The following is a 14,196-nucleotide window of genomic DNA, read 5'->3' as shown; positions in this document are numbered from 1 at the left end:
GGGGGGGGGGGGGGGGGGGGGAGAGGAGACGAGGGAATGGGGGCCAACTGCACGAGTCGGCGACCCTTATGTGTTGCGCGCATGCACGTAGTCACGGCATGTATGCACATAGGTATGCAAACGAGACGTAGGTAGAAAGAGAGAGGCAACCGGAGAGATCAGGGGAGATCAAGAGAGAGAAAGAGAACTAGAGGGATAGTGTAAGCTGCTACTGCGGGGATCCCCGTTCCGGAAGACCGTAATGAATCGTACGCGGAAGAAGAGTGGGACATTGTTGAGAGGGTTGCATGAGATTATCATAATTCCAACCTACAGTTGGGACCTACATTCGTCCCACGTCTACCTACATCCTAGAGACGATAACTAACCAGCGCGACAAGAGACTTGAGGTAGCCTGACGAACGTCCGTGCCGACCGACTGTACGGTCGATCCGAGTATGCAAAAGGGGAAGACGGGGAAAGGAGCGCGGTGGTGAAAAAGATGCAAGTAGAACAAAACGAAAAGAAAATGACGTCTCGAATACGGTAGGAGACGAACGGCGAGTAAAAAGCGAAAGAGGCTAGGAACAAAAAGAATGCTCGGAGGACTTCGTCCCAATTGGCAAAGAGCACGGCTTCTTCCAAGGTAGAACAATGAAGACCGTGATCAAACCAAAGGTGGGACCTTGGGCGCTGGATGGGACTTAACCGTGACACCGAGCTAATCTCTTCAGGAGAGATGCCTCTGCCTGCGTAAGAGGAGACTCAATTGGATGATTCAGGTAGTAGAGCATGCCAGGAGTACGTACTCGTGTCACTACTCCCTGGGATAGTATCTCACTGCGAAAAAAGGGGTTGAAAAGCTCGAGGCACGAGAAACGTGCAAGTTGCGTTTAGAAACGTTTATAAAGGGACGGACGGACAGGGTGCGAGAGAGATGAACGGAATGGATGGATGAACAGAGCTGCTAGCCCTCTTTGAAGCGAACTTCACGCGCCAACCAAATAGACCCTTGCTTTAGGTTCTATATTGCACAATCCCTCTATTTCAATTTATATCAAACTCCGTCTCTTTGTTTTTAACGCTAATCGACAGCTACTGGCGCCATCTTGATTCATATAGAATACGACGGCGGCACAGACCTGTCCGAACTTGTTTTCGGTGGTCTCGTCAGCCCGAGCAGGTCTTAAGGAATGATTCACGCCGAACTCGCCGCATCGCTTTGAGCCTGAATTCACCTCGATACGTCTCGTTACTTTCCCGACACGTCCGAGAAGCACGCGGTAGCACAAACATTTCACGTTCCAGGATGCCTTAGCATGCTAAACGACGCGCCCGTCTCTCGCTACTTTCGCAATCTCGCCAATGTACCGGAGAGTCTAATCTATTCCAGTGGAAAGAGGCAAACCGTGCCGCTTCTTGCCACTCTGGATACACACCGTAGGACGTGAGATCGAATTTATGCACTTATAGGTATAGTATGTCGAAAGATTTCGTGCATTTAAATCGAAATGGTTACGAAAAATTGTGTTCCGCTCGAGACGAAAGGAATGGAGCGTGACAAGGAAATCGTGTCTATTATCACATACACATATATCTACTCATACAAGTATATATACGTGGTTGACTCTGACGTGCATATACCGGCTATGTAAGAAAGGCCAAGGAGGCACGAGCTCGGTTCGGATGAGCAAGAAACCTTCGGTCCAGTGTCTCGGTCGAAGCAGCTGTGCGTTAATCTTTTCCGCAAAGGAAGGAGGTCGAGTACGGTTACCAAGTAGAGGCTGTGCACGTGCGAGCGAGGGTGGTCACTCTTCCGGGAGGGATTAGATGGAAGGGGAGGTCCAGATGAGAAGGACGAGAAGGTCGAGAAGGTAAGAGAGGAGGTGCGTCAGGGCGAGGCTGCTCTCAATAAGTACCTACGATGTACTCGTGGGAAGGGCGAGGCTTCTCGGTAAGATTTGCTTGCACAGCTAGAACGGTAATGGACGATTCTAATTTTCTCATGAGAATCCCTCTTGCGGCTGAATACAATCGAGGCGACACGTGGAGAATGTCTGTAAAACGGGGGCATGCCCTAACACAGTACGTATTCTTCATTTAATTTATGAAGTTAAGGATAAGTGTGAGAAAGTTAATGAGAGCCAAGGAGAGATCTGGGACACGAGGAATTCACGCAGTGTGAAAATTCAAAAACAGAGAAATCCTGTCGGTATTATCTTCGGGAAGATCCAAGGATGAGAAGTCTCGAGGTCACTCAGGATCCGGTGTACCTCTGTACGACCTCGGTGAAACACAAGGATCCTGACGAGCAGCTCGCGCTAGAATCTCCTTGGAGATTCTGAACAGCTGGAATGCTATAGTACTTCTATGGCTTGACTATCTATCCTTTCTATATAAACTACTGTACTGTTACCCACGTTTGGTCGACCTTCCGCCATGTTGGGGTTACAGAAGGATAAGAAACTCGAGGATTCACGGAATCTCTGCGCTGGAGATCAATTTCAATTGAAAATAGAGGAGTACCTGGTCTACGGATAGATAACGCACACCTACAATCGGAATAGTAACTACACGGTGAGCTCCGAGGTATAGTAAAAGGAAGGTAAAGAGAAGGGCCGTGGGCGCGGAACGAGGGAAGAATTTCGTGATGGCCGACTTGGTATAGGGCCGACTGCGCCGTAAAGACTCTAAAGTTTTCGTTACGAGCGGAAGGAGAGAATTTCTACGAGGGTAAGGGACCAGGGGAATATCTCTCGAAGCCTGAAGAAGTTTTGAGGTTCGTGTAAGGGATAGAAGGAGGGAAAGTACCAAGGAACTACGAAAGGAGTGGTGAGACATGGTGTGAGTGAGAGAGAGAGAGGAGAGAGAGAGGAGAGAGAGAGAGAGAGAGAGAGAGAGAGAGAGAGAGAGAGAGAGAGAGAGAGAGAGAGTCTCTGAAAACGTGAACCTAGGACCCGTGGGATGGGCGAGGTTGGGTCCTCTCTCACGGATACGAATCCAAGAATCTAGGACTGGAATGGCTGGTGTTGTATGCTCTGGTCTTTCTTTTCTTCGTGTACCCGTGTCGGTTTGTGCCAGTGATGACCATTGCGTCATAGCGAGTACAACCGTCTTGTACATGTTACTAGAAGTTGTTTAGCTTTAAGTTCAACGTAACCCGGTGGTGCACGTTCAAAGTTACTGAAAGCAATTTTATACAGACTGGACGATTGCTCCTGTGGATTGAGACTGCGTGACATTTTCAAACGTCAATTTACTTGTAGAAAAGAAAACTAATTAAAACTAAAATATCGATTGAAAAGCCTTGCCCGGCAGTGAGTCGCCTTAGGTTCGCTTTTTTAAATCTAGAAAGTCGCATTGTCACACCCCGATGAGCATTCAGATTCGTGTGAAATAATAATCAAAGGAGCGTGTAATTAATAAGAAATTCTACTCAATGAATGTATACAGTTTCACATAATCGAGATAGTGCATCCTTATCAGCTGTAGCAATAACATGGTTCCCACACAGAAAATCCTAACACATTGTTTGAGGTTAACGACAGAAAGCAGGCCATTGAAAGTGAGAGAGTTCTTCGTTCTCTGTATACTATTATATCTCCACTATGCTTTTTGTTCGTTTACAAATAATTCACCTAGTACATCTATTTCTTGACCTTCCCTCTAAATCCTTTCTAAGGCTGTTTTGAATAAAAGAGATAAGAGCTTGGTTCCAAAGGATTCCAAAAGGGAGCAGCAACGGTCATCCCCAGTGATCGTCTTTCCATCTCGAATAAGCATGCTTACCCTTACTATCATGAAATCACAGCAACACGTGATCCCCACGCGCTCTGACTACTTCAGAGTTCTATTTAAATTGCCAGGCGTACCATTCTGAAAGAAGTGAAGGAAATGGCGGGTGGAGAAGCACTGAGAAAAAAAAAAGAATCACGGTAAGGGGATGCACATTGCCTATCCCTAAGTTGATGGAAATGATGTCATAATGGGGCAAAGCCATTCTCAACTCCAAAAAGACATCCCCATCAGAAAGAGAATCGATAAGGATATGACGTATAAACAGGTTTAGCGGGAGTCTAGAAGATGGAGTACAACATACCTAAGCAGCGCCGTCTTAGTCCCACGGGGAATCAGATCCTGATTAGAAGAGTGGATGCTGGAGTAAAATCAGTCATACAGCCCCAATGTCGTACGGATGTCACTCTGAGGATGTGCGTAGCAACGTGCACCAATTATTCACACACTTGGCACGCACAGGATCTGTTACACACACTGTCGCGGTTCAGAACTTCACTTATCGTTCTTAGGAAGAACGGCACTGTTCACTGTTACTCGAAGACACCGTATGCACCGAATGACCTTTGAACCAGGCCAATAAGAACTTAGTTACCTTCCTCTGTTCCGCTTGCTGAGGAAGTCAAAGGATAGCTCTGATTCTGATATTACAATCTCTAGGAGGGTCCTTTTAGACGCGCAGAATCATCCTGTTTATTCCTTCGATTTTCCGTATTTAAATGCTTTATCCTTTGAGCAAGTTTACACTGGACGAAAGCTGGTTGATATTTTGAGAAATCTCGATGCAATTCTGAGCCAGCAAGGTATGTACCTAGAAACATTAATATATCCTGTATCTCATATATTTCGTTAGAGTTTATCGTTTGTTATGAGATCATCAAACTATGGCCGATATCGATAAGATCCGTTTATCACAACACGTTGATACAAAATTATTAGTTAGGTTTCGCGTTTGCAACTTTTATTCACTCTCTTCTCTCCTGTTACTCGTCCTATTCGAATGCATGAAACTAGTGTAGCGTCGTGGTTCAAGTTAAACAGGATATTCCTGTTGGAAAACTGTTAGGTAGGATCATGCAAACCGTTGACATCCCGAACAGTCGTGTTGTGTCGCTCCTTGGAAAAAAGGCGTGCACGATTCAAGCCTGTGATAACAAATAGGATGCATGCCGCATTGGCGCACTAGCGCATCATCCTGGACGTTCAGAAAGGGCCTTGCTAGGTTATGCCCTGCCTCGGCGGAACTCTCTCGAGTTGGAGACGCTCGTAACAACGCTCAAGAGAGAAAGAGAGTGAGTAAGTGAATGAGTGAGTGAGGAGGAATGATAGAAGGAAAGAAAGAGAAAGAGAGATAGAAAGAGAGACCAAGACGAAGTCACAGGGAAGGCCGGGATATCGAGGTGGAAAGACACAGAGGAAGAGTGATGCTCTGCCTCCCACAACACACCGACACTCTCTCTCACTGGCTCGTACTACCAACTCTGCCTCCTCTTCTTGCTCCTCCTTACAATACTACAACTACTTCTTGGTCTTCTTCTTCGTCTCCTTTTCTGGTTCCACTTTTCGTCTTGTGCTCCTATTCCTACTATTCCCTTGCCTACTCCAGCGACACCTCCTTCGTTCCTCTAGTGAACCACTAAACTCTTCACTGCTCCTCACCGTTTCTTCAGTACGTGGAAACTCACGAAAACATGGCTAGCCGGTTTCCACTTTGCGTCCAGTGTCCTCCTCCTATGGCCCGGTCCGCCGCGCATTCCCGTGCCTCCGCGGCGCTAAAATGGCGATCGAAGTGACAGCTTGCCTCACCGGACCTCCCCGAGAGCCACGGCCCACGAGAGTGGCCCTTCGGCCACGATTCCTGCCTGTGCCCGGCAGGTCTGTACGTTTTACTGAGTTCCTCCCCGGTTAACGAGGCTCCCTTTTGACACGTTACGTTACGTATTCACCGCGCACCGTGCCTCCTTTCGATGGGATGGCGGCTCGGCCCGGACGCTACACCACCGTACTAAGTCTCTCTGCTTGCCCGGACTCACGGGACTCGACTGGGCTCCCCTAGCCGCGTTCCACGCACTTGCGCGACTCCACTCCTCGTACTATCCCTGCCTATCCTTCAACTAACCATACTGCACACATTCGGCTACCCCCAGTCTGCGTGTACTACTCATTCTACCAAAATTAAACCACCCAGCTCCCACGCCCGCAGGCCAACCAACACCCTGCTTCTGTTGGATTTTATTCGCAGATTTCTTCCAATCTCCTTTACCTTCTCTGTCTGGAGCATCGGTCCTGTATGCTCCTTTTTGATCTTTGATCATTTCTCCTCCCCATATGCTGATAGACTCCAATCAAACTGACAAAGGAGCAGAAAAGGTAATGTAGATGGCGCCTTTGTCATATCCGGGACGACAGCTGAGACGTCGACTCGTTTCATTCATCGTTATGAGTGTCACTGGTTCTTTTGGAGTAGTAAGGAATAGGTGCATGAGAATTGCGATACGAATGGATCTAATGTCAGAGACTTTAGCATACTCTAGGCTTTAGCTAATTCGCGTGCGCCTACTCCCTGCTATTCTCATGCTAACAGTGGTTCTCCATTTTTTTCTAATTTGTTCCTCCTCGGTCGCTTCTACAATTGTAAAGTCTGGCTTATTGTATCCGGTGAGTGGGATGGACAAAGTACGCCGAGTAGCATAAAGGAGGAATTGGTTGGCCGCTCTTGAGAAGTCAATGAATGGATTACGCTTCGTGGACTAATAGACCATTCTGACAGCGTTACAAGCACTGTCTGCTGGACTGTACGCAGGAAAACTTTGATCAGCCCTTCAATAATCCTCCGTGTTCTAGACAAAACGATTTTATATAACAGCAAAATTATTTATTAGAGAGAAACTTTCTTATCCATTCAATTCTATTTCAGAATGAGATGTTTCAAATTAATCAAACTGATAACGAATCTATGAATTTTTCGATTATCGCTGTACCTCATCATGGACGCTGTTTTGCGAATTTCTTTGATATGGTTTTCGAAACGAAAGTCCACCGCAATTGATGGCCATTATAAAATATGATGAGGACATGGTCGAAGCCGGTTAGCCGAATGCGTAAAGTTCTATTACGAAAATCAGTACTGAAACGAGATACGAAATATCACAGTATTTGCACCTAACTCAATACGCAATACTAATTAAATCAGCTTAGCCGTCAGTCATTGCATTACACGACTGTTTATCACTCGCTATTCATCATATAATACACTACACGTACCTACCTATATGGCAAAGTAATTAAAACATTAAATACGGTCTAGCAGCGCTATACAGTTCACAGACCTCTGCATATACGTTTACATTATTATTCGGATAATACAAAAAAAAAATATTATCCTTCAGTACGCATTTTGCGTTTCGCATTAATATTAGGGAATGTGTAATTAACAATGTGAGAATCTCTTATGAAGCACTTATCATGGCGTGTATTATAATATGCATGGAAGTTAATGAACACTCCATGCCGCTTTATATCATGATGGACATCGTACATAAGTAAATACTCTGAAATTGTAGAAATTAGTTCTCTAGCACGAGACCGTCTATCTCCATGATAATTAAGTTTTCACTTGGTTCATTTAATAATCTATGCGATATGTAAAGTGCATTTTAGTTGACTACGATGTGACTCGAAGTATAACGTTCCTGTAACAGTTTATAATTTGTAGGTTTCGTGTTTCATAAATTCTTTGAACTTCAATAATGATGTATCTCGTTCAAGGATGTAAATTTCAGCAATAAGGGTTAGACTGCGATAAACTAACTCGGCATTAGGAATCAACTCCAATTGCGGTAATGAGTGAGAACTATTTCAAAGCTACGTCACGTTTCTAATTAATTCCGAGCCCAGCTCCTATCCGATAACCTTCTGACACGCCAAATGACATTACTTAAACCCAGCGGAAGTGGAACTATGTAAGTACAATAGTTTATTAATTTTTTAACAACAGTAATACAACCGACTGTAGTATGCTCCATTTGACCTGTACTTCTATTAATTACGTTCTCACACCTGTTAAATCACACCACTTGCTGGCCTATTGCGGTTCGCTTTCATTTTCACTGAGATTCACCATCCCAAATTTCTAGGCAACATTATTCGCGAGATTATTTTCTCCGGCTCCTTGTGGCTCTGAGCGTGTATCAATTAACTTTGCCATGGTTTAATTTATTCTTACGACTAGAATTCCTCGCCTCGCCTTCGCCAACTTTAGTTGATTTTCAAGAGGCACAAACTTCCTTATCTCGTTCATTTCCCGTCGCCATGCGGCGACTCCTGCTTTACTCCACTTTTTCTTTATCACGGTTATCTGTTAGAATTGTTATTCATATACGTTATACTCTTATCAGTTATTTTTTGTTAATTAACGCTTCATGTATTCTCGAAAATATGACGCATGCATGAATTCCTTTATGACTGTAACTTTTTCTACTTTTTTTTATATATTTATCGTGATTTTCATTAGACATGGTTTATACCACTATGTGCGATTTTGAAATTTACCACGACCACATTTACATATTTCAAATTTGATTTCAATTGTTCCATTTTTAAATAATTTCTGAGATTGGAGTATACTCCACTTTTAGTTAAATCAATGTCCCACGTTATGTTATCGTGTTACATTGCATTAATTTTTTGCAATACTGCTTCCCCATTCTTGATTGATAATAATTTTCCTTACCTTTAAATTTAGATGCTTTTCATTGACCGATCATGCATCTGGCATTTAGATGCCTAAAACTGCTAGTGCGAGGCAACACGTGTTATGCACATTTATAGGGTGGACCATAAAAACGAAGGAGGTTTCAATGACGGTACCAGGCTGCCAAGACTGTGAAAACTGTAAAGTGATGCTGTACATTTACTAGCGCTTTATTGCTTTAAAAAGTGCCTGAACTTGTAAAGTTGCGTTTCTGTAGCTATTACGTCCAAATATAAATACTGTAGATTCTTCGGATCGGGTTCAGCATTTGTCACTGCAGTTTCTTTATACAACCATGCCGCTGCTCGACTTCCAGATTCCACTCTAATTCTTATAGACAGACGACCCGTTGCTGCTAGAAGTTTCTTTTGGATTCGCAGTCTCAATAGGTCAATACCTGTTAAATTCACAATTTAATAACCCTAGCGACAAATAGGATAAAAATTCTTTCCGTAAACTTCCTTAACCATAAACATTACCTGTAAAATTGACTGCCGATACCGGTAAGACTTCGTTTGGAATACCATCTGGTTTTGCAAGATCACATTTGTTTGCTACATCTATTATTGGTCGTTCATCGTCGATTAAATTTTTTATTGTTCGATGAACATGGTCAAATTGTGCTCGACTATCAGGATGACTAACATCGTGCACGTGAACTATCACGTCCTGAAAATAATAAATTTTGCAACGTACTTTAAGAATGTATACATGTTGAAAAATTACCGCAATCATGGCGTCCTCCAATGTGGCTACAAAAGGTTCTATGAGAGCTTCTGGCACATCTTGAATAAATCCTATTGTATCCATGTAGAGCACTTTTAATCTACATGGTAGTATTCCTTCGTGAGCAGTCGTATCGAGTGTTGCAAATAAATAATTTTTTGGTTCCAATGAGTCATCACCAGTTAAAGCTTTTATTAAAGACGTTTTTCCAGCATTTGTGTACCCCACTACAGCTACACTAGGTATAGAGGATTTTTGTCTACTAGACCTTAGTAACTCTCGATGGCCTTTTAATTTCTTCAATGCAGTTTTTAATTTCACTTCGCGAGCTTGGAGCAGTTTTCTCCTAGATTCTATTAAATTTATCTGCCCACCACGCTGATCCGCTATTGTATTTATTTTGCTCCAAAAGTATGGAATCTCTGCTAAAGCTACTTGCAATTTCGCCTCACGACTCTTCGCATGAGCTCTAAATATCTGAATGACTATTCCATAGCGATCATATACAGGAACTCCCAGAGCATTTTGTAATTCAATTAACTGCACTTGTTTTAGCACATTTGTACTTATGAACACAGCAGTGACATAATTATTACTGCGAACCTTTGTTTTCAAAGTTTCTAAACTTCCTGACCCAAGCAATCTTTTTTTCTGCAAAGATAACAATGGAGCAAACGATCTTTCTACAACTGACCAATTAGGCAGAGTTCTGATCAGTGCTTCTGCTTCAGCTAATTGTAATTCTGGTGTTGTATTTCTTTTCTTATCTCGACCCCATTTTATATATGGTTGAACAACAAATACTCTATGACCTGCTATAGCTTTACCAAGATATTGTGCAGACATGGTATCATACATTTCATTTTCTTGTTCGTCATCTTCTAAATCTGGTAGTTCATGTCTAAATCTTGAAATTATGATCTGAGGTATATATGTATTACTTCTACAGGTGATCCTTAGTTTACAATAATTAGATGTTCTCTTGGTTATTAAACATGCCAGTTTCCTAACAAATTGCATGTTGATTTTCCTCAAACAGTTTCTACCCAAACGTAAACCAAATATTCACTGTTCAACACACCCTTGTAGTTTTCTGTGGCAATTCATCAGGCGGACAATAGGCCATTTCTATCTTTAAAACAAGCAATGATAAAGTACCACAACCTACCAATGCCATCAAGGATTGGCTTTGGATTGTTATAGGTATAATTTTAATATATTTCAGAGTAAGAGGAAGAAAAACTCCTACAAGAAGAATATTTATTATAAGTATGGCAATAACGTGACTTCTTGGAAGGACAGTTTAAAACAAAAAACAATTATAACCTATTACACCTGCGAGCACACTGTGGGAAAGAGCAGTAGCAGTACATTCTACTCTTGCATTAGTTCCAAAGACGTCTATTCTTGTGCGATCAACTTTCTTAGACATCCTTTTATTCTTAAGACAAGAATAAAAGTTACAAATCAAATTCTTTATGCCACATGCGGTCAGCCACGCGCACTAATCGCAAAATATAGTTACAGCAGACTCTATCACATGGGATTCTCCAGGCTTGCGTGACGCCGTATCCACAAAATGTTAGTATATTTATCCTTTTAGTTAACGATATTATTTACAGTCGGTAGCTGTGGCGGTAGTTACTTTGGCACTTACCTCGCATTGAGAGGGTAAAGTAGTTTCAATAATGTTAAATCAGACAATATAATGAAAAACATGCAGGACCAAAAACGTTTGAAGTTTCAGTCCAGCTGATAAGTTTGTGTTAGTACACCTCATATGTAGTGGAATTGTTCTACCATGTTCCACGGTGACATCAGCTAAGAGCAATAACGAGGCCTCCACCTCGAAATAGTGGTACGGTTTCTCAGGATTCCTTTGATGAATACAGTGTATTCTGTATTCTTTGCAAGCAATCAAGAGTATACGTCGATATGCATGCGTATCGATATGCGCTGACATAGAATAAGACCTGCTGGACCAAACAAACGCAGAAATATAATTTCGTAACTATCAGTTTTGATAGTTTTTTAAAAATACTTTTGGACAGTGAATGTATTACCAAGATAAATATGAGTGATCAGCACTTAACAAGTTTGATCAAGTGGTTGGATACCTTCAACCTACAAGCCTCTCACGGCTCAGCTGAAGATATAAGTGATGGAGTTGCACTTGCTGAAGCATTAGCTCAAATAGCACCAGAATGGTTTACAGCAGCTTGGCGAGCTAAGATCAAAACAGACGTAGGTACAAACTGGCGTCTAAAGGTATCCAATTTAAAGAAGATTGTTGAGGCTGTTACTGAGTACTATGTAGAATGTTTAAATCAACAACTTGCTGGATATGTTAAGCCAGATGCTACTAAGATCGGAGAGCATTGTGATAATCAAGAGTTGTGTCGATTATTACAGCTTGTTTTAGGATGTGCTGTTAACTGTAATCAGAAACAACAATATATAACTCGTATTATGGGAATGGAAGAAGCTGTCCAACAAGTTATTATGCAGAGTATACAAGAACTGGAAGGAAGTATGCATGGCCCTAGGCTTAGTCTTGGCGCTAGTCTCAATTTTGAAACTTTGGATTTAGGAGACAGTGCTCAACAGAGATTATTAGCAGAATTACAAGTTGCAGTTGATACCAGGGACCAATTAGCACAACGATGCCATGAACTTGATCAACAACTATCCCTTCTGCAAGAGGAAAAAGCAAGTTTGATGGTAGAGAATAAAAAACTACAAGACCGCTTAGAAGAATTTGAAAATCCTGAGGACACTGGATCTAGTTTAAAATATTCTGGTCTCCGCAAGCAAGTTGAGGCACTGAAGGATGAAATGTTTAAAATGGAAACGTCGAGAGACGATTACAGATTGAAAGTGGAACTCTTAGAAAAAGAAGTTCTAGAATTGCAATCAAAACAAGAAGATTTACAGAAAGCAGCAGAGGAATCTAATCGTTTGAAAGATGAAGTTGATGCACTGAGGGAAACTGCAGATAAAGTAGATAAATACGAATTGACTATTGAATCGTATAAAAAGAAGATGGAAGATTTAAGTGATTTGAAAAGACAGGTGAAAATGCTAGAAGATAAAAATATGGAATACATGCAGTCCAACATGGAATACGAAGAAGAAGCAAAAAGGGCAACAGTCTTAAGAAATCATTTGGAACTCTGCAAAAAACAATTAACTGAGGTTCATCACAAGCTTGACGAGGAGATTAACAAGTCTGATAAACTTGAATTTGAAGCAAAGAAAATGGAAGCCAGACTTAATGCTGTGCAGCGAGAACGAGATCGCCTGGTCATAGAGAGGGATGCACTAAAAGAAACTAATGAAGAATTAAGGTGTACGCAACTTCAAGCTACTGAAAACAATGCTAAACCATCCACAATGAATAGCGTCGCAAGTACAGAAATGGCATTACCTGAAATGAAAGAGAAACTCTTGCGCTTGCAGCATGAAAATAAAATGCTAAAACTGAATCAAAAAGGAAATGAGGATAAGCTGCCATCGGTACAAGCATTACTGGAGGACTCTGAAGAGCGACTCAATACTTTAAGAGGTCAGAATCGCAAGGCCAATCAAAGGATAATAGAATTAGAAAACAAATTAGAAGAAGTTACAGAGAATCAATCAAGTGGAGACAGTAAAACCGATAGCACAGGTCTTCAGCAAAAAATTGCCCAACTGCAGGACGAAATACGAAAGTCTTTAGCGGAACGTGAACGTATAACTTTGTTGTTGGAGGAGAAAGACGTTGCATTACAAACTCAAAAACAAAAGGCATGTGCACTACAGGAATCTATTACGCGCAAGGAATATGAGAACACGGAATTGGAAGAGCGTTACAAGAAATACATAGAAAAAGCTAAGAATGTCATAAAGAGTCTGGACCCTAAACAAAATAGTTTGCCAGCATCCGAATTGCAACTACTGCGCAATCAGATAATGGAAAAGCGTAAGATCATCGAGGACATGAATCGTTCGTACAAAGAGAGTAAAGTTATCCGGGAGATGGAAGAAAAGCTTATGCTTACAGCATTTTATCGTTTGGGAGCAACTTGTCATCGGGAAGCTGTTGATCAACGTCTTGCTGCTATCAGTCCTGGACAAGGACAATCCTTCCTAGCTAGACAACGGCAACCTTCTGCTCGTCGATCGTTCCATCCACCTTATAACTCGAAATAATCTCGTATATACATTTTTGTACGAATTCTGTACAAAGAACTCAGTATTTTTTACAGCACAGACGAGTACATGAGTACTACAGTTCCTACTGATAGTACTTTTTATTCTGTAATGTGGTTATTTTTCATCATGGTGGATTTTAGTCATCATTGTTTTTGTAAATATGTAAGGGATAATTCTTTGAAAGGATCGATTTTATCATGGCAATTCATTTTTTGCTATTCTTTAAACGTTGGTAATGAACTTACACTTGAGAAATTTTTCAAATATTTTACGTATTTGCGTATTTATTACGAGTCGTAATTACGTCGTTGCGTTGCAAATTATATTATTATCGATATTTGTCACGACAAATATTTATTTATTGGAATGAACCCGCAGTCGTGTGATAAATATCAACCGCTGTAGGAATCATGATTACCATAACTATTCTTTAAAATATCGTTATCATTTTAATATTATACATTTTATTTTGTGATTTATTGCTAGTAACGAGTTATATGTTAAATTAGTACTGTAAACTAAAGAAAAATAAAAGATATATTTAGTTAATATATAAAAGAACATTTGTGACTTAGGAAAGAATGCCCATAGACAATATTAACATATGATTTAATTGTACTAGTATCAAAAATATAAAGGTTTAATAATAATCAGAGATTGAAATTTGTAAAAGTAATGAAATAAATTCCACACCAAGGATTAGAAGAATATTTTTATATTTTATTCAGTGATTTTATTTTTCATTAATT

At 41.2% G+C, this 14,196-nt stretch overlaps 3 protein-coding genes across 5 annotated transcripts in view; 1 reads left to right on the top strand and 2 right to left on the bottom strand.

Moving 5' to 3' along the window:
- LOC107269772 (plexin-A2) overlaps positions 1-5,870 on the bottom strand; it is a 72,414-nt gene extending 66,544 nt beyond the window's left edge. The window contains exons 1-2 of one of the 3 annotated variants that reach the window (XM_025087134.1): positions 5,222-5,870; positions 4,079-4,585 (exon numbers count right to left, since the gene is read on the bottom strand). The gene's annotated coding sequence lies outside the window, so the exon portion shown is untranslated. Of the gene's footprint in view, positions 1-4,078 lie in introns of all 3 variants that reach the window. The other 2 variants (XM_025087135.1, XM_015744006.2) reach the window with 2 other exon arrangements.
- A 1,863-nt stretch (positions 5,871-7,733) lies between these two features.
- LOC107269780 (putative GTP-binding protein 6) lies at positions 7,734-10,797 on the bottom strand. The gene is made up of 5 exons (XM_015744019.2): positions 10,580-10,797; positions 9,254-10,498; positions 9,007-9,196; positions 8,507-8,924; positions 7,734-8,131 (listed from the first exon to the last, which is right to left on the bottom strand). Exons 2-4 carry the CDS (start codon positions 10,271-10,273, stop codon positions 8,698-8,700), a joined length of 1,437 nt encoding a protein of 478 aa, XP_015599505.1. The 5' UTR covers positions 10,274-10,498; positions 10,580-10,797; the 3' UTR covers positions 7,734-8,131; positions 8,507-8,697.
- A 103-nt stretch (positions 10,798-10,900) lies between these two features.
- On the top strand, positions 10,901-14,157 carry LOC107269777 (protein Hook homolog 3). The gene has a single exon (XM_015744015.2). It carries the CDS (start codon positions 11,327-11,329, stop codon positions 13,442-13,444), a length of 2,118 nt encoding a protein of 705 aa, XP_015599501.1. The 5' UTR covers positions 10,901-11,326; the 3' UTR covers positions 13,445-14,157.
- The last annotated feature ends 39 nt before the right edge of the window (positions 14,158-14,196 follow it).

The sequence above is a fragment of the Cephus cinctus genome, unplaced genomic scaffold (genome assembly GCF_000341935.2).
Source record: "Cephus cinctus unplaced genomic scaffold, Ccin1 Ccin1_scaffold0690, whole genome shotgun sequence".
NCBI classification, from domain to species: domain Eukaryota; kingdom Metazoa; phylum Arthropoda; class Insecta; order Hymenoptera; family Cephidae; genus Cephus; species Cephus cinctus.
The sequence above is the reverse complement of the archived record's forward strand: the minus strand, read 5'-3'. Positions and strand labels throughout refer to the sequence as shown.